The sequence below is a fragment of the Diuraphis noxia genome, unplaced genomic scaffold, assembly GCF_037042655.1.
Source record: "Diuraphis noxia isolate RWA-SAM2 unplaced genomic scaffold, SU_Dnox_SAM2 contig0004, whole genome shotgun sequence".
NCBI lineage: Eukaryota > Metazoa > Arthropoda > Insecta > Hemiptera > Aphididae > Diuraphis > Diuraphis noxia.
Genome location: NW_028301714.1, coordinates 28,524,122 through 28,549,433, shown reverse-complemented (window position 1 = coordinate 28,549,433; position 25,312 = coordinate 28,524,122). Strand labels below are relative to the sequence as shown.

General features: G+C 26.9%; 1 protein-coding gene across 2 annotated transcripts in view; it reads left to right on the top strand.

Annotated features, from left to right (window-relative positions):
• LOC107173167 (uncharacterized) overlaps positions 1-24,090 on the top strand; it is a 30,269-nt gene extending 6,179 nt beyond the window's left edge. Inside the window, exons 2-6 of one of the 2 annotated variants that reach the window (XM_089227784.1) lie at positions 10,283-10,334; positions 18,927-18,995; positions 21,358-21,493; positions 21,556-21,709; positions 23,500-24,090. In XM_089227784.1, the coding sequence (XP_089083910.1) occupies positions 10,283-10,334; positions 18,927-18,995; positions 21,358-21,493; positions 21,556-21,709; positions 23,500-23,598 (510 nt within the window). In that variant the 3' untranslated portion in view covers positions 23,599-24,090. The remainder of the gene's footprint in view (positions 1-10,282; positions 10,335-18,926; positions 18,996-21,357; positions 21,494-21,555; positions 21,710-23,499) is intronic. The other variant, XM_015523586.2, reaches the window with a different exon arrangement.
• Positions 24,091-25,312: the final 1,222 nt, after the last annotated feature.

Genomic DNA, 25,312 nt, shown 5'->3' with positions numbered 1-25,312 from the left:
TAATATTAAGATTTTAATTTTTAACAATTAAATTAATGTTCATGTTTGTTTTATGTAATTCCAAATTATTTAAAGGAACTGAAAAATTCAAACTTTTGACCCAAAATGTAAACTATACCCAGCTTTCTATACCAGAAACCACTACTAAATTTGAAAATGTTATCATTTTTTCTTTTATACGTAATGGTGACTTAAGGATAAAAAAACACATTATTATAAAATCAATACATTCATCGCCCGTTCAGAATCTAAAATATACACAGCGAAGTTTAAATTAAATTATAAATTAACTTATTGTATAAAATGTATAAGCTAAAACGAAACCCTTGAACAGCTTGAACTACAGGACTTATATTATTAGATTATTATGTTTTATGTAGTATCCCGGTAAGACAAAAGCATGATAAAACATAACCAACAGCAAATAAATGTCATAACAAACTGAGCTATTTGAAAACAAATATATAATGCTCCTACATATATAATTTGCTTTTAATTGGTTTGATGTTTAAACATTTTCAATCAACACATATTTTCTATCTAATTACAATCGGAATTCTAGGTTCAGTTAGTATGGTTTGTATTAATTGTGGTCGGTAGTTGAATTATTTTTATGTAACATTTAATTAAATTATTCTATACTAAAAAAATAAAACTACTTTCTTATATATATATATATATATATATATATATATATATAAATATGCGTTTAGAAGATTATTATGTTGTTAAATTATTTGGAAAATTATATGAATTTTTTTTATATCTGAATCAAAAAGGTATTTAATTTGTAAATTTGTTTATTAAAATGTAATTGTAATGATTCACAATAATTATTTGTTATTCTATTTCTATATTAGCTACTTACTAATGGAAACGATAATTTAAAAAGAAAATAGATTTTGGTGGAATTAAAAGTCAAACCTATTTTAATGTAGGAGAAAACGAATTTATATTCCGATACATAATAATTGTGTTGTTACTTGTTATAATTCATTGTGATTTCTATTAAAATAAATAAACTAATATTATTTACAAATAATGAGCTTTTATTGTTAAGCTTAGTACTTATAGTGTAATGTTTCATTTTTAATCTGTTTATTAAAGTGATTAATACAGAAGTATATTTTTTAGTTAAGTTTGTATTTGACATTGACTTTGACCCTTTTCCTGCAGGGAGCTTATTTATTTTCATAAATAACGTTGTATACAAAATATTCTTATTTTTAAATATGCAATGATCATATTCAGAATAACTCATAAATTTAAAATCTAATTTAATTTAATTTAAAAAACAATAATTAATTAAATGTATTATAGTTTCAACTAAATATTTGTTAATGTCTATAATAATTTCTCCATATATTATTGTTAATTTATTAGTAATTATACAATTATAATTAATTATTAACTTACATAATACAAATATACCTATTAAATTTAAATAAACTATGTATATTGGACAAAAAAAAAAAGATTTAATTATGTCAAAAAAATTAAAAACACTGCAGATCATAAAATGTTTGATAAAACCTCCAATATAGTTAAATATATTGTCCATAATACTGCCATAATTATTCTTACAATAATTTGGCTGCAATGCGGTTGCATTTTAGATTTTTTGAGAAATAATTATTGTTTTGTTTTTACAATAGTATCACTGCAGGCCCTATGTTTTAGTGAACCCCGACACAAAGTGTGTAATCCGAAATTGAAAGTGTGCACTATGGATTCGAGAAGTGTGTACCTAATATCTATACTAAATACTAATAAATAAGACTACTTGTTATAGATTATAGTATTAGTTAGTACAGAATACCTACATTATACACATTTTTAAAAAATAACATTTTTTTAGCCCCCCACGGTTCTGTATTATTTCATGGTACCTACATTAAAAGATGTGTTGTACGAATTTTTGTGAAAAATAGGGGTGGATAGTATGTGTTTGTCTTCTGTATATTTTGATGTTACAATATTAAGAGAAATAAAAATAACTCAAATTTTAAACTCTGAGGATGATTTCTAGTAATATATATTGTATCTATTTGTAGTCAGTAAAAAGGAATCAAATTTTCTAAATTTATCAAGATAATCGTGAAAACAAAAAAAAAACAAAATAAATACGAAAAAATGGAAATTTTTAAGCAATAAGTTTTTAACTAACCAGATTTTGTTTATTCCAGATTTATTCCTACTTCATATTTAATATTTATTTAATAATTTCAAATCGTCAACGTTTTGTAGTTATTTTTTGATTAATATTTTCTAAAGCAAAAAGCTTGAAAATGTAATATCCAATAGGTAAATGGCCCATAAAGCATTCGGATTTTCTTAAAGAATTATCGAAAACACATAAGTATTCACCTACATAATTTTATTTTATTATTGTGAATTTAAATTCTTAATAATTAGTCAAAAATACATTGATTTGTCAATTGTTTTACAGTCGAAAATTTATAATTATGAAATTTTCAACATATTTAGATTAATTTTATATTTTTAGATCGAGCCTATTATCTGTTCTGTAAGGAAGTTCAACGGTATATATGTCTTATAAGTTAATAACATAAATATTTAGATTTTTTGAGGAAAAAATTGTTCATCTTATTTAATATTTATACTAAATTACTAATAGTAATATAAATAAATTATAAACCAGCTTTCAAAATTGAGGCATTCATCACTATCTCCCCTCAGTATATCGTTTTTTCGTATTAGTAGGTACTTAGATATAATTTATGCATATATAGCAGAGGTATTCAAACTTTTTCAGCACGTGGCTCCTTTGGGTGGTCACAATATTTTTACGGCTCCCAAATTATTATGATAAAATTGAAACAGCATCACGGATACAATATGGGAAATATGCTATATGGGTGATAATAACAGTGACTAGAAATAAGACTTCAAATGGTCGAATCGTAAAGTGTGTTGGACTATATATTATATAGTAAACAATTATTGAATTCAAATTAAACATTTCTGAGTTAATTACAGCATACAGACTATTTGATAACGAGGTTATATATATATAATATATTCTAGAATTCTATTTTACAGCAGATAACTTCCCCGATTTTTGTTTTTATCATTGTGTTATCACTAATTAACACTTAATTAATTATAAAGTATTCAAGTATTTTAACTATATGTTTTTCAAATTATTGAAATTATCAGCATGAATAACTCATTTAAAAATGTTTTTCACGACTTATTATTTGATTATAAATTATTATAAAATCATTATTATATTAAATATTAATACACTTATTATTATCTATTCATACAGTTACTTAATTACGTCTACTACCTACAACTATTCATTCGTTTATTTTATTTTTTTAGCAATAATATTTGAAAATCATATTTCACAGGTTAGGTATAAACCTATTTTAATTTTTAATAAACGAAAGTAAATGTTTTTTTTTTTTTAATGTATTAATGATACTGTAGAAATATATAGTATATATAGTAATATATTCTACATTTTAACCTAACTAATGTTGCAAATGTGTGGTTGATACCTAGATCTTTTTTGTGGGTGGAATTAAATATTATTAAATTCGTGCTGAATTCTTTGATAATCCAAAAACCGACCCTTTGGCTTGGGTACTAACGAAACGGATTCAGATAGATTTATATTTTTGTTTGACCTACACAAAAAAAACTTCAAACCGGCCCTATTAAATTCAATTATTATACCATATAAGTATGATAAAAAAGTTGGAGATAAAAAAACACAGTATGGAATATATTATCTACACTCTAAGAATTGCATTACTATTTTATAAAATTCCGAGTTACGGCGTGACGTTATGAACGCTTATCGAACAAACAATATTTCCGCCAACATTTCGGACGGTATAGACCATAGACGCCTACCGTCTTCATGATTCGGCTTTATTAATAATTAAACTGACAGTCATTGTACCCTGTGGGTAGTAAATGAGTAATGACGTAGCACATACAGTGTCACATCTAAAATAAAGTTCGAGTACACAGTATTATTTTCGTTCAATAAACGAACGAAATCTTGACACGCCGCCGCTGTTGTGGGCGCGTCCGTGCGGCTCGACTTGGTGCACGCTCGGCACTGTTGAGGTCGCCGGCGTCGTCGGTGAGCAGCGGCGTGGGAATTCGGCGAAAAGGGATGACTGACACACATAACAAAATAATGTTATTTATACAAAAGAGCGGGGGTGGGTGGGACCGCGTTTCCTGGGCGCACCACTTGCCGTCCCTTTCAAGGTCGCCCCCACCGACTGGTCTCCCGCCGTCGCCGACCGCTCAACACCGACGCACGGATATCGGTGCAGTTTCCCGCAAACGGTCGGCAGATGGCACAGTGATCGTTCAGGTCTCGTGTTGTACAGTCGTATACCGTAGACTGTAGTCGTTCGGTTGCTCTTGCTCTCCGTCTCGATCTCCCGTTAACCTCCTTGTCGAAGTGTGTTATTACGTCCGCCGGCGGCTCGCATTCGACAAGTCAATTTTGACAGACCTTTGCTCCATTCAGAGGAGCATCGTCGTTTGGGTATATCCCAACTCCACCAGTGCCCGCTTCACCAATCCCTCAAGTCTGGAGAAAACGACGGTGATCGTTACCCCCGGACCAACCACCGGCTTGATATTATTATTGTTATTGTTGTGATTATCCAGTACCCACAGACCAGTGTGCATAAACCGGTTTTCACTCGTTACTAACAGAATTCCACGACATACACTGCTCGCCACACTTGGGGGGCAGGTGTAATCACAACGATATTCGTAAGTAAATATTATACTTCTATACTAAAATAATTCCACGATATCATTATGGTTTACCTTTGAGACGTCAGACGTGTATCGTACTCCAAATATTATGTTATCAAATGCCAAGTGTGATTTGATGAAAAAAAAACCTAACCGTTTCGGTGTCGTAAAGATTATGATATTGCACGTGGACGAATAAATAGTAAATACAAATTGTACAATACCTTATCCGTCTATTTGATCTAAAGACCTGTACCGTACCGCGTGGAAACGAGTGATGATCAGAAATGTCCTTATGTGGTGTTACATAATCGTTGGGATAATGAAAATAATAGTCTTTATAGTGTTTAAAAATATATTTATTTCTAATCTAAATTCCTTGAATTCTTATACGTCCATAGTTCCACACTACCTATTATAGTCCTATAATAATATTCCAAACAGTTTTTTTTTTTTTATCTCAAACGCGAGTATGTATTATTGTTTTTCATCTTATTAACTATTATTGCCATGATGTACCTCTACCCACCCGTATTATTGTTACATTAGAACACTTCAAAATGTATATTATTATTTAATTGTTGGTAATTGAAATTACTAATGGGTGTTAATTGTTTTTACGACGTTGTCGGGCGATTCGTGGTGGCAAGGCTAGTGGAAATAATATAGCCTATAGGTAATGTTGGGCTTTTTTTTCGTTTGGTACAAATTAACAATCATGTCTACCTATTTTCTTATTGTTTGAAATTTTGATAAAACATTTTTAACTATTACAATATGTAGAAATAGGTTGGTATCAACCTTTTCATTTTCGACCTTTTAGAAAATGATTTAGTCTTCGTCGTTAAATATTTGCAACAGTACCTACACAAAATTAGTTTCGTCACAATTATGTGCCCTTTACTCCTTACGACATAATATATACATTTTTTACACCACGATAACCTTTTTTTAATTGACCAACGTTAATCATTATTATTATTGCCACACTATACTCTAAATCCAAATAAAATATATTGTTATTTGTTATATAATATGTAGATTGTAGAGAGTTTAATATGGTAGTATTATGTCGCAGTGATCGTTTGGATAAGTTTTTTCATGTCATATATATATATATCAAGGCATTTTATCTGCTAGTCGCTAGAACAATTATGCATCATATATTGCGGTAGTTTGTTTGTTTTTAATTTTTTATACGGTTGAAGTGATGTTTACTTATGTTGAAAACATGTGGGTGTGACTTCGATAATACACAGCAACCTTGAAAAAGCTGTAAAATTGCATCGTAATAATTATGGGAAACACATTTCAAAATGTATTTGCCATAGGACTCATAGGAGTAGTGCTACACGCACGAGTCGCGGGACCCGTGAACCACTTAAATTATTTTCCTGTTTGGTTTATTATCAACACTTAATACTCAAAATACCATAATTATGGCATTTATATTTTTTTTTTTATTAAATCGTTTATAGGTACTAGGCATTACTACTTAATATTTTATTTATATTTACAACGTATTAAGAGGTATACGGAAATGGTAAGTTTTTTAATGTTAATGATCATCCTTTAATCATTCATATTATATTGTTAATTGACCATTGTCCATAACTACTTTTTACTACGTAAAATCATTAAATGATTTTTTAAATTTAAATACTTATTAGGTAAATAATTTGTATTTGGGTATCCGGTAATGAAATATGTTAAATATGATTTTCTATTTTTTAAGTTATACGAACAAAAAATACATAAGTATCCGATAAAACGAGTTTTTTTTAAATTAAATTAAGTAGGTAGACACTCTGCACTATCCATAGATACTCTATAATTTTGTTTTTAGAAATCTGAGTATTAACTATTAACTCTAATTTGTATTCAATATAGATTGTATATTATTAGGCCTGTCAGTTTGTAGGATCTGTGGGATGTATGGTATGCCTTAGAATTTTTTAATTTTAGGCACTTGTAATGTCGTCCGTCGATCATGCGTATTAAATCGGATAGGTAAGAACCATTTTTTGCCTCTTGAAGTTGAACACTATAAAATTTGCCAACATTAAACAAAATTGCAAAAAATTAAATTAATTTAATATACAGAATCGTATCATGAAAAAGGCGTTACCGATAAGCACTGTACTTATAATCGTATTCTATCCAAATAATTATGATCACAACTTGCATTATATTATTCAATTTTTTTTAACGAAATATATGGTAGTATAATATCAGTCATATTACATATTATTTATAAACGCGCGAGTTAAAACAAAGTGTCATCTGACCATTTCTTTGATAATAAATAATTTAGTTACATATAATATAGAAGATATGCAAGCGAGATTGCAAGTGATTATGTATGTGTATGTATACGATTGTTATCCCCGTTGTTATCCAATCTTCGTGAGCAGTAAATAATTCGCTGCATATGCACGAACATAATATTATATTATTATTATAATTTTAATATCCGGTTTTTCTCCCCTACTACATTACTGTTACTTTTGTTATTGAACTTATCACTACAGGCAACGGATGTTATGGTTTTTTCCCCTTCATCGTGTGTGATTTTGTTTAGAGCTAGATGTATAAAAAAAATTTCAATCTGTAATGAAACGGGTTTCAGACAATAAAAAGTGTTTTAAGTCTTGCGTATATGGAGTTTGCCCCTCTTTTTTTTATTCGTTATTTACAATTTAATCACTTGCCCTGAATGGTACCGCATTAAAACCCGGATGAACCGGTACTATCAAATAACGTTCAACTGACAACTTTCAAATTTTTAATTTTTAATTTCGACTATTATTTTTGTATAGTATAATATTATTTCTTATATTACCTAATCGCTATCATACAGTCTAATACCTACATAACACTCTTAATCTAATAATAATGCCATTAATTGCCAATATAAAATTATATGTATTACTATTTTGTATTGTATTATTATGATAATATTATTAATATTACCTTTATATTAAAGCTTCATTTTAATAACATTTATATTTCGTATTACATATACTCTATCCTTCCTAGGCACTTGTTTCTATATAATATGGATACGAAATACGATATTTTTTATTGATTACGAATATTTTCTTGTTATACCATTCATACAATTTTATAAGATTTTATATGATAATATACTAATATAATTATCATGGAGAAGGAAATAATTCACTAGCGGGAAATAGCACTTCAGAATTTAATTTTTATATTTATAATTTATAAATAAATTAAAAAAATAGCAATTCATTGTTTAGTTGGGTAAAATAAAAATTATTTTCAAAACAACATAAATTAGATTAATTAAAGTATGTTAAGTTAATCAGTTATTTACGGAATAAATCCAATTACAATAGTAATATATAGTGTTGCAGTAAAACAAAATATATGATGAGCATTTAGTTTAGTAAAGTTCTATATATTCTTCCAATTAAAAAATTAAAACAAACCTATTGTTATAACAGCTAAATTCAATAATTTAATATTTAATATTGTACGTATTTTATTTTATTTATTAATTCATGTATAGACAGAGATTATACTTTTTTACAGATAAAATACAGATATAATATATATATATATATATATAGGACATAGGTCTATAAGTAAATAAATGACAATCCTGCACAAAATTATGAAAATCAATTTATGACTTTATGAGTTATATGTTCTCGTAAAAACTGGCAGATAACAAAATTATCTCATTAAAAATAACATAATAATACAATAAATTGCAAGCTAATACACAATTTATGTTTTTGTTATTTAATTTACAGTTTTGAATTGTTCTGAATGATTATTCGTACATCAATAAAAAATAATAATATTATAATTGCTTTTTTTCCTAGTAAGGAATTATCTAGATACATTTTAGACATAAGAATATACATGTAAACTTGTCCCTATCATTCATAATAATTATTATTTAGTAAATTAATTACTATTTATATTTTTAAAAAGAGTAATATTGTTTTGCATTTACAAATGTTATGACATTAGAGTCATAAAGGTTTAAATTAAAAACATGAGTAAAAGAAAAATTTGAAAATTGTATTTTATTATAAGATTATTAAATATTCAACGTAACGTATGCATTTTTGTATTTTATAAGTTATAACTTCTAACGTAAATACCTTTATCAACACATGCCAAGAAATCTCTATTACTACAGTATAATGTAATATAATGGGAGATATAATATTATTCATGAATAAAATCACTGCTAAATCCTGAATACATTCCTTAAAATTACCCCCCTCCCCCTTAATAAAAAAAAACGGTCATACAAAATTAGATAAACGTATAATTTGTGCATGGATTTTTTATTAATAATTATTTAGTTTCTTTAAATCGTGAAATATATATTTTCAGATATATTTTAATGGCTATTCTTATTTGTATCATGATTCATGATATTTATTAGCTCAACGGCTAAATACTTATCGAAAAATTTAATTTAATTTAAATTTATATTAATATTTTAATGTATTTTATGAATTGTTTTTTGATACTTTTAAAATACCTTTATTCATTGTACACTATGATCTTCAAATTCATACGGCTTTAGTAATAACTAATTAATTATCCACATCACTGTACTATAGTCTAAAAGAAATTTAAACATATATACTATTTTGAAAAACCAACAATATCTTACTTACCATAAAGTTATATTCCAAGTAACTCCTCTGGGTGACTTAAAATGGCAAATATGATGCTTTATAGTGAAAATAAAATTAAAAACTAATAACTTTAAGTTATAATTATACAAACTAATAACGAAGATGTTTTAATACAGAAGGTGCCCCATCCTATGACTTATAATTATTGTTTTTTATGTTTTAAAAGTATAAGCAAGATTAAATATGATACCAGAAATCTCTTTGAAATTGAATACCTATCATTATTTCTACTAGAAAGTAGCGTCACTGATGCCGCATCAGATACAAAAATAAAAATAAAAACAGTAACAGTTCATTGTAAAATAAATAGGGTAGAATTTAAGCTTGTGTAAAATAATTTAACTCCCCCCCCCACAACTAAGTCAAATATGCCACTGTTTTCAAATAAATTAAAACTGCTATTATAATATATCAAATATTAATATTGTTTGAATTTAACAAAAATTATATGTCAATAGTTCATCTGTTACATCGAAATATATTATTATTACAAGATAATTAATTAATATTAATATTTATTACTTACATATATAATAATTGATAACCATCGTCTAGTATCTAAAACTATAATCCAAGGAGATTAATGAATGTAATTAAAAAATAAATTTATTTTTATTTTTAATTATATACTTGGTTGCTAATGAAATATCAAACTAAATTATTTAATTAAGTCAAAATTAATAAACTAATAAAATTACATTTATACATTATATTTTTAAAAATACAGTACATTTTATGAATACAACTACACATTGGGTACCTATAGTACATATATTTCTCGTACTTAATTTAACCCAAATGAGTTTTTTAATTTTTTATGAATATATTTTTTTCAGACAGATAACAAGACTCTCGATGGGCAAAAACATCAACTCAATCAATTAAATAGTAAGTATACAAAATACAATACTTATAGTTATTAACTTCTAGTTAAAATTTAAAGACAATAAATTGTTTTAAATTTATTTTGTAAATAAAATTATCGTAAAGCAAATAAATGGTAAGAATAATATAAATGTTTTTGCGTATTTAATGCAATAATCATTGAGTTATTGAATCAAGTAAATAAATAAAAAAAAAATATTTTATTTATTCTGTAATTTTAATAACTAATATCACTCATCGAAATAATTCATTCAAAATGATTATTATAACCGCGATATTATTACTTATTAATTATTATGCTATTAACCACTACTTATTTTATTTTACTTTGTGTTCTGTATAGTGTATTAAATTACATTCTCATTGAGATCATGTTTTCTTAAGAAACCTTAGTCAATATTTTATACTTTATAGTTTTTAAAGGTATTTACTAAAATTATTCAATGATGCATTTTAATTTTAGTTATGAGTGATGTTCACATATTTATAAATTGCCGTATCCGTCTCTTTCTATTGAGGGGTTAAGTATTTAGAGAATTTTTTAAGGCTATAAATGATAATTATTGATAGTTACAGCAACGTATAAGAACAGTGTGTATTAGTTAAACATCTAATCAGATTTATCATTAAATTATATTTATATTTAAGTATTCTCAGTTCTCACACTAATTTCAACAAAAAACGACTACACTCTACCCTACTGTTTAGTTACTAAACTTTAGTAAACAAATTTTAATCTACGACAGTCGACAGTAGTCAACTTTCATATTCTTCAATAAATGCATGGTATAATTTATGACACCATCGTCCATTACTAAACCATGCAGGCTTTTTTTATATACCTATAAATCGTTAGTCTTATCTCAAGAGTATGTTTAGTTTTGTTTTTTACAAATACCACTATTACTTTTCAACTTAGTTGCAAATTATTTTTTATATTATACTATTCCGATATAGATATAAATATATAATACATAAATATATTGTATAAGTACCTAGTTCCAAAATTTAATACTATTTAATAGTAATAATACCTCTTAATATAATATAATATTAATAAATATAGTACGAGTGTGTAAATCTATAGTATAGAAAATGGTATGTCCTCTGCTGCTGAGAATTATTTTAAATTCAATCAAAATATAATTTTTGTTTTATGATTCATACGAGAAGAGTTCATAGTGTGTGTTCATACTAATGTATTCCTTTTCGTTATTTTAAAAATTATGTTTGAAATACTTATATTTAATTGATGACACATTCTTAAAATATTTATGGTTTGTAAATAAGAAAGAAACGTTGATAATATAAAATAAAAAAATCACGAAAAATCTTAAGACCGTACCTATGATTTTTAAATGTTATTATTTTATTATATATATAATAATCGTGACCTAAGTGAAAGACTTTCCAATATACATGTTTATATTATATTATATACAATTAAATGTATAATACAAACGTGAGTTGTGCATAAAGTCTACTCCATTTGCTTGCATGGATGAATAAACGCGTTTTAGCTTCTATACTTACTGTTTTTTCTGCTGATAGAATATGAGCTAGTAGTAAATATTTATTCATTAATTTAATATAGTATGAATCGGATTATTATACTATTGTATAGTATGCCAATTGGTTTAGTTTCCGGTTTCTCTGCGTGTAATTCATCGGTAAATCGTAAACGAAACCCATTTGTTGCGCCGATTTATTTCGATGCCCCTTATAATAGGAATACCCGAATACCGAATAGGACATATTATATATTATGTGTTATATATTTATTAATAGTATAGATGGATAGGCCTTATACCATATAATATACATAGAATAGACGTGCCGAACAATGAAAAATCTACAATAAAGGTATAATAATGTAAACACGTTATCTTTGACACTAGGACGGCCGCAATTGTAGGTCACTCGGACGATCGTGACCAACTTGTGTCCGTGCCACTATGATAATATTGTACTAACGCGTACGCGATCGAACAAACGTTTATTTTCATAAAAAATGAATAGATACCGCCGCGATGTTGAGTTGCGTATCGTAGGTTACGATTGCCGCTTATTATAAGATATTAGTGTATGTATAATGCCATCGCAAATTGAATATAAACACGTGAGAATTGCACGTACGCGTTTGAAACAATAACCGAGACGAATGATATTCTGATCGATAGCGGGTTGTGACGAGCGTATATACAGCCGTGTTGCATTTGTGAGAAAACTTCCTATATAGTACCTATATCACAGAATGTAATAATTGATAGTATTTTGTGTTCGAAAGGTATAATACACGTATAGATTATAGATAGGTAACCTATGTATAAATTGGATTTCAGAAGAACGGGTTTCTTGACCTCGCGCGATCTGACCCCTAGGTCGTTCCAAGGCCGGGGGGATGTCAACTATAATGGCGATTGGCGGTTATTACGACGCGTATTCTCTTTTGCAGGAGACGTCGGTATTATATATATATTGTAATACTTGCTTTCTACATTATACTTAATCAGCAATATTGCATTATTATTTATTGCGTGTGTTTTTTTCCGAACACTGATCGCATGTTGGTGTAGACGATTTTTTTCACCGGAAACACGTGAGTGAAATTTACGTATATTCACAAAATACATAGGTCAATTTATATTATATCCGTTTGCATTAACTTAATAACACATCTTAGCCTGCGGTAGAATGCATTACGATATTATGGCCATATATTCGTTTATCGGTAGATTCATTATCGACTGTCAAACAATAATAATATGCTATAATGATATACACGTAACAGTCGTAACATAACAACAATAGCTATTTTTACCAACTTTTCGTACTGCTCAAGTTTGAAGCAACCGTCACTCACCAGCCTTTCACTGGACACAGTATTATGATACGGAAGAATACCCTCTTTAAGGGTCAAGTGTAATCATTAAAAATTCGAATTGAGTGTATGGTACTATCATATTTGTAGAAAAGGAATTATTATTAAAAATATGTATAGATGTAAATAATTATATATAAGCGTGAGTGTATATATTTAAAAAGGTAATTACATTTTAGATTTTGAGCGGAGCGATGAATGTATTAATATTTTAATGCTATGTGTTTTTTTTTGTATGTGTAGTTGTCGAAATATTGTTTCGATTCTCAATTTCAGTTGCTTTTCTGGTTGGAAAGTGAATTTAGTTGGTGCATTGGTAGGAACGTCAAATTTTGAAAGCACCGGGAAAATCCAAAAAAAAAAAATTTAGGAAAAACGGTAAAATTGATTTTAGACATTGGTGAAACTCTAATAGAAAATATCGTAGAAACATGAATTTTTACTGAACTTTAAATTGGTATTTTTTATACTTGATTAAATTTTCAAAATCTTCTTAAGTTATCTATAGACATTTGAAATTTTCAATCTTTTTATTTATTTTTTATAAATTACGATAACATTTTATTCGTTGGTTAAAAATGCTTCAAAATCTAATACAAGGCTCTTAAATCTTAATATATTGTCACAATGGTAGTTAAACATTTTTAAAAATAAAGTCACAATTATTTTCAATAAGCATTGAAAGTTTGAATTTTGACAAAACTCGTGAAATCACAAAAATTTGCTATTTATTTAGAGTTAGAAATTCAATAAAATTTATCTTTTTAATTCTAAGATTTAAAAATAATACAATTCAAGATTCTTAATGAGTTTGTATACTTGTATACTTTTATCAAATAAAAAATGTCTACCGGAAAGATAAATTAAATTTTTATGAACATTTGAATTACCTACAACATTGGATATTCACTCAACTTAATATGTTGTACCGATATTCTTATTTTGTTTTTATTTAAAAACGAATAACTGTAGAAACTTGAAATTTTCACATATTTTTATTTTATTAATTCTTATACTTATGAATTTTAAACAAATCTAATTATATTACTCTATATAACTATGTATAATGTATATATCATTATAATTTATATATTTATTCATTTGTTGTATAATATCCGACGGGCTTATGCTCTTTTACAAAATGTAATGTAATATGCAATATAATCTGTATAAATTAATGATACCTACATCAAAATAATATATTTTAAAGATATATTTATGAATACAAAATGCGATATTTTATCATACTTTGTATAAAGCTTATTTACTAATAAAATTATTTATATGAGTGATTAAATTATTTGAAAAAAAAAATATGGAATATGCGCCTAATATAACTTATTATTTATTCTTTGTAAATTATTCACAATAATCATTATTAGTATATATTATTGATTATATTATTTATTCAACATCTTCTAATTGTTACTTTAATTATTTAAATAGCTGCGTGTTGTCGTAATACCTATTACCCGATTATAATTTCCACTCGAATTCTAACAGAAGTGTTTATATTTTATGATTGTTTTTTATTTCGTGAGAGAGGAGTGGCCGCATAGTTTAAACCGTTATTATTCTTTCGTGTCGCGCCCGTCCATATAAATTTCAGACACATCTTAGCCTAGAAAATGAAAATCTTGTAGTATTTGTACCCTCTTATATTTACAGTATTTACTATTCATATACACATATTATATGTATAATAAATAATAGCCTTAGGCATAGATAAGGACATACACATAAATACATAATATACGTGTGCACAATACTTCATGGGTTAGCACGGTTAGGTATATGTCTATGTGACTATGTGTACGTGATTTGTATAATTTGTGCTATCTCGATAAGAATACTGCAAAGTATTTCCACCATTTCTTAAAATGACAGTCTTGCGTATCAGCTGTATATACCAGCCGAACAGCAACAAGTAGTGCACGATGAAGGTATCAATCTACACCGTTATTGTTCTTACTATAAATCTTCGGAACGACATAAATGTGTTTGTGCTACTTAAACCTTATAGTTATAATAGTGACTATAGAAAGAGAAAATGTGTCATACTATTACATATAAGTATTATTGATATCAACCAGGATCGGCCTGGGTACCTGAGGGGCCATGCAGGAATTTTTTTCTGGAGCCCAATAATTTTAAAAATTAAACCAAATATAAAAATAAGGAGAGGAAAGTATTATCACAGAATATATGAAAATTTCATATATTCTGTGGTATTATCATAAACATTTTGATATCATTTTGACTAGCATTAATGGAGTAAGAAGATTTCGAAAACGTGTTGATTTGAGTCTATTTTTAATAATTTTCAATTTCGAAAAAACTCTTTCACGTGTTACTTGACGTGTTTATGATGATAATATTTAAAGCACATTTGAAAACAATATAATGTAAATTATTGAATAGGCCGGCCTGTTTTGATTATTCTTCTATTACAATAAATGGATTCATATTAAAGTTAACTTTTCTGATTCAGATTTTAAATATTATATTTTCATTTTTGACACTAATATAGAATAGAAAATTTACTCAAAATATTATAATACGATTATGTTTTATTTAATAAAATATAATTTTTTAAGTATTGATTTATTTAACTATGTTAGTGTATTTTGGGGTAACACAGTTCAATGGCCGAGGAACTATAATACGGCAAGGGCCCAGACAGGAGTCCTGGCTTTTCGGCCCTGGCCAAGATACCCTGATATCAACAAATGCCTTTTTAAAATTTCTTTATTAATTGTTATTATGTGGTAAGTTTATTTAGTACCAAAACTATATTATACACGGTATATCGAATAGTAGAGACAGAAGTCTTAAAAAGCTATTTGCTATTTGGTGCGTATTTTCATTTTAACTACTAAATAATAGTAGTTTGGTAAAAAAATTTTAGAACGGGATCGAGAATTAAACGTCAAAAAAATAATATGTTGAATTTTATATGAAATAAACACTATAATAATATACCTATTTTTCATTGAATTTTATTGTTGTTTACATTGATATTAATTATTATTCTGTACTTTAGCCAACTTCAATTTTTACAAATTAAATCTCAGGATTAAGTATTCGTAATTTTTGGATTTGTGTCACTTTCGATTGGGTGCTTTGTCACGTCATGCAGATTTGGTCCTTAAATAATTATCCGTGTTCTATAACCATTTGCTTATTATTTCGTAATATTGAACACATTTTACTATTATATTAAAATACAAAAATAACATTTAAATTAATTAAATATGTACCTAGGTTTTATTATTTTTTTTACAACTTATTTTAGATTATCATTATTCTATGTATAAAATTATTTTATTAATTCATTCAAAAATTCTAGAACCTTCTTAAATTTGGTATGCTGATGCCGTGATCATATAATTTTAGACTTTTGCAGCAACATTTATGTACAAATTACAATTTTAATATAACATAAATATATAAGTTATACCTAATACGTATACACAGAACACTGAAAGCAATTTTAAGTTTTTCTGACGTTTTGAAGAGGGTTGCTGCCCCCTTAGTACTCTCTGAAGGATATACAACTAAAATATATTTACATAAGTTTTTTTTGTAAAATAAACAATATTTTACTTGTGTATTAAAATTATCACCATCACCGTCGTCGTGTTTTTATAATAAATGGCTTATTTTTTTAATAGCCTCATACGTATAATTTTATTTTACAATTGTACAGTTCACGTATCACTAATTCTTATAATTTATAAATTATATCAACACTTAACAATGTAATAATTACTATTGTATATATTATAATATATTACTACTATAAATATAACTATGTCAATACTATTATTCATATAATATAAGGAAACTATATAAGCACTTATAATATAAATGGTAAATTGATATTAGGTACTAATATTATAAATTATAACACAATAATAACTTCTAAACTTTAAATCAAAACAGTCTGAAAAATTATTCTTGACTCTCTCTAAAAAAAAGTGAAATGCTTAACTTATTAGTTAAAAATATATATATATATGTATAACAAATTAAAAATGTAAACTTAATAACTACAAAATACTACTCTTATAAATCGTGATGTCATTTAATTCTCATCTAAATGTGTTTTCATTTTGTTGAAATTATCGTTATTTTTTTTTCAAAGTTATTACTAGATTGGCTTTTTTTATCATTTCAAATTTCTATACAAACCAGAAACGTGTCTGTTCTACACGTTGTGAATCTCGATGAATTATTTGAAACAAAAGGTCGTACTGCTGTAGTCAGCTTTTATACAAGTGCCAACTTAAAGTGATGTTCTTATCATCCATGGCCCTATGGTAGATCTCAAAATATACTCAAAAAATAAGAACGAATATTCGAAGTGGCATGCTAGCGTTGTCATAATAAAACGTTAACACGAGCAGAAGATTGTAAATAATTAATTGACAAAATGCTAAATATTACTATAAATGAATATAATATTATTAGAATGACGCTATATTGTTATTGTATACCAATAAGTTTTATATTAATAAAAATTGTTTACCCGAGTTACGTCCAGAAAAATTAATTTAATTAACTCAATGGTATAGAATGTAAAATTAAACATTTGAAATGTACTTAGGTTGGTACATTTTGTATTCTGAGCAGGTACAAGCTAGAGAGCTATTGATTTTAGAACTGTATTTTTTAGTATAAAAAAAACTAGGTTAATGTGTTCTAAAAATAATATTAATCACATAATTGACACGCAGATTAATTACAAATTAATTCAAAATGTAGGTAATATCAAAGTAGGTATGTGTTAGTATTTTTTTGTTAGCAAGTCTATTTAAACTATAATTAATTCATTAAAACTAATTGCGTGCATAATTATATTATTAAAACTTTAAAATTAAATTTACCTATTTAACATAATATTGTTAACTTCATTAGACTTGTTGATTTTATGGTTTTCAAGGATGACGTTTTTTCCCCTACAATAGGTTCTAAAAAGAAGATAAACATAATTGCTAGACTATTGTCACTTAATTGTCACACCGCCTCTCAGTTTTTGAACCTATAACCTCGCAGAAGATGAAAAAATCAATTTCTGCTATAATTTGACAAAAATGTGTGACAAGTGATTTTGCTTTCTGAAGGTGGCGATGATAATTAATCATTATTCATAAATTACTCAATAATCAATATTATAATTTAATATATCACATTGTGCTTATTTATTATCAATTCAAAGCGGTTGAGTAACGCAGAAATATGCTCGATTTTTAAATGAAGTGTAAACATTTTATACATTTGTACGTGGAATGGTGATGAATGATGAATGATATGCTGATATTAAAAGTTAAACTTTGTATAATAGGGTTAGCGAATTAATTGAGTTGTAAAATATGATAATCTACATAAATTAATTTAATACATAAAATTTATTAGGGTTTTTCAAAATTTATATTTTTTTAATTTGCCATAAATCGATACTTTGTCAATATATCTGTACGTCCTGTAGGATTTATCTTTCATAGTAACCATGTTATTTTTTTCTAAATAATTAATAAGTATTTTGACAATAATTATATTATACTAGCTGATCCCGTGCACTTCGTTGCCCGTTAAATGTACCAAATCTATATGACTCAACTTTGTTCAATTCGTTATTTAAAAATCGGTGTATGGTGTTCAAAACTTATCTTAACTTTTCCATTACCTGGAATAAAAATTCTGATTCGCAGAAGTATATTATCACTTCATCAGGTTGGCAATCTACCTGCGGCAGATCGCGGACCTCGTGCTGTTTGTACGTAAGTGTATGATTTAACTCTTAAGTATTAAAGTTTCACCAAGTTTGTCATTTTTAGTTAATTCCACTAACGGTGGATTAATATAATCAATTTAAACAAAAACCTTGATTATTCTAGCAGTATATTTTTATACCTATAAATAGATAGCTGAATTACCCAGCTTTGTTCGGTGAAAAAATAGTGATTTATACTGTAAGTGATTGCCGCTTTCTTTCGTCGAATTTTTCATTTTGATAATGCTAATATGCATATGCAGATGACAACTCTCTCTGTCTGATGCATATAAAAATTTAGATAACGCGTGCGTATTAAAATAAAAAATACGACAAGAAAGCGATGAATACAACATATCTAAATTGAAATAGGCTGACAACTATTAAAACTCATAATTCACGTTTTATACTAAACTTTAAAAAAACTACGGTTTTTGAAAAGTAATTTTAATTATTTTGGAAAAATGCTACATAACTATCGATTAACCAATATTTCTTTATAAACAATATTATTAGTTTTTTTACCGGTGGCATATATGTATAAGTTTTTTTCTGAGCTTACATGGGAGCAGGCAACAGAAAATTGTCCATGAGTGAAGCAGGGATTGCTGATGTCAATTCCTGCCAGTAGCGGATCCAAAGGTCACCCAGGGGGGAGAGCATTTTCAAAAATTTAAGATCTTTTTTTATATAATCTGTAGTTTATTAGAGGCTAAAATTATTTGCATTATTTCACCTATAAAACTATATATAAATATGAAGTTAATAAACAATATACTGTTAACTCATATGATTTTATCATACAATCAATACAATATTACATATTAATATCTATAAAATCATATTGATACATCCTTTTTTCTCCTTGAAAAATCTGTCAATAATATCTTCCACCCACATTTAGTTGTATGTCCCTGTGAATATGTAAAAGCGTTCTTCCACCATTCGAGACCTCAACCAGGTTTTTAATCTAATACAATTTAAAGCAACGAGGAAACAATGTAATATATAGCTACATAATAACTATTTATTAATTAGAATCTTTAAACTGTAAAATATAAATATATTTAATATTATATAACTTAGTATATAGATCAATAGATCATGCATTCATGTTATTACATGCATTGTAAAACATATTTTATTTCATTTGAAAATTATTGAAAATAAGCTAACCTACGAAGCGTAGAGAAGCTCCTCTCTGCAGTGGCAACACCTACAGACAAAGTATAAATAGTTATAAGAAATTGTTTAACAGTTGGGTAAATATCACTAGATTTTAAGATTTGTTGTACTCAATTGGTGTACTTGAAACAGTCGAAACACTGTTGATCTTTTTTTTGAATAAATGTGTCTATTTTGGACCAGATCTTTCTTTACGTTTCATTTTAATTGTAAGAAAATGAACTTAAAACTAAAAAGCAACTAGTAACGGTAATAACGTGTTGTAGATATTTGTCGTTAGTCGATAAATTAATAGGTATTTACTATTTAGCATAATCACATAGAAAACTAATAAAAAATACCTAAATAAAAATAAATTATTATAATTGGTATAATCGGCACAACCCATTTCAAATTGTTATAAGATGACGATGACGATGGCGATAAGTTGATAACAACACCAGCAGCGCGCGTTTGAGAAGTGCCGTTTCTACATTATTATGAACATTAAACAGGCCAGGAAGAATCATAACGGAGAAAAGGAAAAAAAAATGGGAAATAGTTTAACGGAGGCGTCACAGGCCCATCATAAATCATAACTAATGCTTTATGTGTAATTATTAGTAGGTAGTATCAAAAAAAATAAAAATATCTGTTTTCAGCCCAATTTTATAACATAAAAATAACGTAAAAAATACTACCCATTGGGGTTAGGTTAGGTTAGGTTAGGTTAGGTCGTCTTCGCCACTAGTGTTGAATCCAGGTATACTTCAGGGGGGGGGGGGCGAATGCCCTTCATTCATTAGATTTATTGGAAAGATGAGAATTTTTTTAAGATGTTTTTAAAAAAAATTTTAAGTGTCGGCCATCGGACACGCTGGGTGGTCGGAAAGGATCGAATTGTAGTGATTATGGAAACCCAGAATGCTTGCCATGTTGCCAAGTCTACGTAATAGGCCATTATGTATAATAATTGATAACTTCTTTGTTTATTAAGTTAGGGAATCGATCAAATGCCATTAACCTTCTCCGCAATGAGCTCTTCAATTTAAAAAAAAAAATCAGCGATCGGTTCAGTAGTTTCCGAAAACATAGACTTCAAAAGTTTTCATTTTCACATTTATATAATAGATAATGCTGTAAAAATAAATTTTGCCATTGTTTTATTAGTTATTAATTATGGCCATGTGTGTTGTATTATTCAGATATGACAATGGCGACTGATTGCACAAGAGACATGCACCAGGATGGACTAATCCTACCACGGAAGCCGACCAACCCATGCCTGACCTCCGCTGACCATCAAAACCTTCATCGAGAACTCCTATTCAATCAAAAAATGTATATTTCAGGCGTTTAAATTTTTATTTTTATTTTTTTATATAATTTGATTTACATTTTAGCGGAAAAAATGTTTTGGGACAAAAATCAGAACTGCAAAAAGCGCTGGAAAAACATAAACGAACGCAAAATCAGAAGGAGATCGAACAACAAAAGAACTCTTGCCGTACACCATTCGAACGAATGATTGAAGAACGGGCCAAAAAAATCGAAACGGTATTTTATCATTTTATTTTATTTACAACAACCGCGATATTTTACATTACCTTCCTATACTAAGGTTTAACGTTTAAAATAAATGTATAATATAATGCGCATAAAAATATGATGGTTGATGATAATTATTTTCGGAACAATTTGGAACAAGCACAGTAATATTATCTTATGTAATTCTTCGTATTTTGTATATATTATGTCACACCTGCGACCTGGGCGATATGCAGCATTTGAAACCATACTGTTCACTTACTATTCAATAGTTTTTAATTATACCTATTTATTATATTTCAAACAGGTAATTATAATAACAACAATGACACTACTCTTAACTAGAAGTTTGATTTTGTATTAGTAGTTATTCCAAATTCTATATTATGACCACTCCACGACGAGCCTGCTATATAACTTTGTACACAAACCGTAACGAACTCATAAGCTCAATAAATAGACATACCACTTCACTTTTAAGTACCTTTCAACACTTTAAATACACGTACATCAATTTGTGTGTATATTATTACACTACCTATCATTATAATTTAAATACGTTTTAACATAATGACGATAAATTATTATAATTTGTTGTTTGCGACGTTTGTGTACCTACTAAAATTTAAATTCAATAATATTGATAATATTATATCTTATTCTGTGTCTCTGTTATGTATCTACCTATTAAATTCTCTTCAATATAGGTACATTATGTTTAGAACCTATATTGTTTTTATATTATACAATATGTACAAACCAAAAATATAAAATATTAATTTATCTAAAGAAACCGAGGACCCAATTAAAATATGTACATTTCACCACTTTGGTATTCGATATATTTACGGATATTTTAAATATATACGTAAAATATTTCATCAGTATTTTAGGTTGGCAATAGAAAATTGATGGTGTCATTTTTGTGTTCATCGGTGCCGAACCGTATAGAAAAAAAAAATAGAGAAAATAAAAGATGCATTCATATTATTGGCGGAAAAAGAACGTTATATTTTCCAACGTTTTCGATATTAAAAAATCGTCGATTGTGCAGCCGAATAGCTGTTATATCTATAGTATTATATTTATATTCATTATTGAACGAAGAACACAGGAAATAGATCAGTAGAAAAATTTCTCAAGAGGGAAAGAGTACATAATATTGGTGTATATATAATACATATATAATTTGTGTATATCCATAGACATATTTTTAAATCTAGTATAGATACACAAACCGCGAGAATCTTTAAATAATAATAATGATTTGACCCGCGTTGCGCATTGCTTTAGAAATTCGATATACACCACTTAACATCTAGGCTTAACCGCAAATTATATTGCAATATGTATAATATTATTATTTATTATACCTACAGATAATTTTGTATCGATTGATATTTTCTCTCAAAAAATCTTATCAAGAATTCGAGATTACGTCTCTTATCCCTATGAGACAATAATTAATTTTTTTTTTTTTGTACCGAGTAATAACCTAGCTATGTCGTGTGAAATTTATCTAAGTTAGGTTTTTATGTATAACCTGAAGGCTAAGTAGACATTTTTTAAGTTATGTTTGTGGTGAATAAATATATATCAATCAAATATCCGCAGTGGGGTACATATTATTATTAATATAATGAAGCTAAGTAAATAATATGTAAAGCATAATAAATTATAAATTACATGTACGACTTTAAATTTCAAAACAAAAATTCAATATTCAATCATTTTACTCAAGTATTTCAGCGGTAGGAATATTTTATGACACTAATATTATGTTTAATGTTAATTTGTAGCAAATGGAAAAATCTGATGCAAAAGAAAAAGACGAAGATAAACCAGAATTCCTTCAGGTCCATGCTAAATTGCGAGCCAAAATGGCCAAAACAGACTGATACTAATCACTGCAAAAATATATAAACAACCCATTGATATACGGGGTTAATAGATTATTATTGAATTAAGTGTTCATTGATTATGTACATTCTATTTTTTGAGTATATTATATTAAAAATTTTATCATTTGTATAAGCGTAAGTGTATGATTATTAGGACTATTGATTTGTAATTATTACAATTAATTTCCTTTATAGAAGTGTATAGAAACATTTATATGTATAAAATATTTTAATTATAACTATATATTATTGTATAATTTTTTTTTGTTTTAGACCAATTTATGAGTATATTGTTTACCTACTTTTTCTGGCAATTGCATTTAACCCAACATTGTACAATGCCTGCAAAATTAGTCAATTTTCGAATTTGAAAAAAAAATTATTTCTAGGGTACACGGGATATTGTTAAAAAAGAAAAGTTTACAGCAATAACTTGATGTTTATTTCAGCCTCTAATATCTCGACTAATTAAAAAATAATAAAATATTATGCATTGTGTTTTTTTTTTATTCAACTGCAAAAAAGTCAAGTTTAATATATCGTCTTGACTAATAATCTAAGTATATAGAATTTAGTATTGTGATGGACATTTCCCACCCATTCCTGTTTTTTGAACAGGAAAAAAAAGTTATAAAGAATTAAAAATATTATTTCATATCAATGGATGGAGTTGATTTAACTAATTAATCATGTATATAATTTATTGAACAATGTTTCATAAATATTACAAATCCATCACATTAGGTATATTGATTTTATTCAGTATTTGGTTTAAACTTTAAAAATTAAGGCAGTAGTACATAAAAATATGTAAAATGATAGGTTATCTATCACTCATTACCTATAGTTATTAAATAGTTATTGAAATTTAATAAATCTATTAATAGTTTTATATTTTTATAAATATTTTAAGCAATTATTTAAATTAATTTTTTATGGTTAATTCATGAACTATTGTATCTCAAAAGATTTATATTTATGCAAGTATATTGTAAACTTAACAAAATTAATATACGTAAGGGGAACAATATATTACGAATTTTCAATAAAATAATGTCACTAAAAAGTACCATTAAAAAAAAAAAAAAAACGAAAATCACTTTTTGGCAATAAAGTAAAATTTGATTTTTTCTTTGTACTGATTGGTTAATCATAGAACTTAAATACAAAAAATAATTATTCATAATGTAGGTCTTAATTATTTCAATTATCGTATTAATCAAAACATTTTTATCATCCTTAATATTATAACACCTATTTTGTGCATTGATTATGATTATTATTATTTTTAATTAATACAATATTATCAGTTACTAAAATATATAATGATATTATAAATCAAATCAGCTTATTATTGAAGTGTGCTCTTTTTGTGCAGAGCTTTGGTGATAGATTATTCACTTTAGTTCACTTATATGTTTTAAAACAACAAAATGCATATTGCGTGCTCATAGTTCATTATTTTTTAATTTCTACGTATGGAATCCTGACCCATACACTGAATAATCTATTCTGAGAATACTAAAATAAATGTAAGCACAATAAAATAATAGAAAATTCGCCAGAAAAATATTTAAAAAAATTAAATGAAAATCATGCAGGTACACTGCACCTCAGTTATTGTAAAATAATAATTTTAAACATTAAGTCTACTGTAGAACACTATAGAACATTTAGAAAATTAACTTATCATTTTAAAACCAAAAAAAAC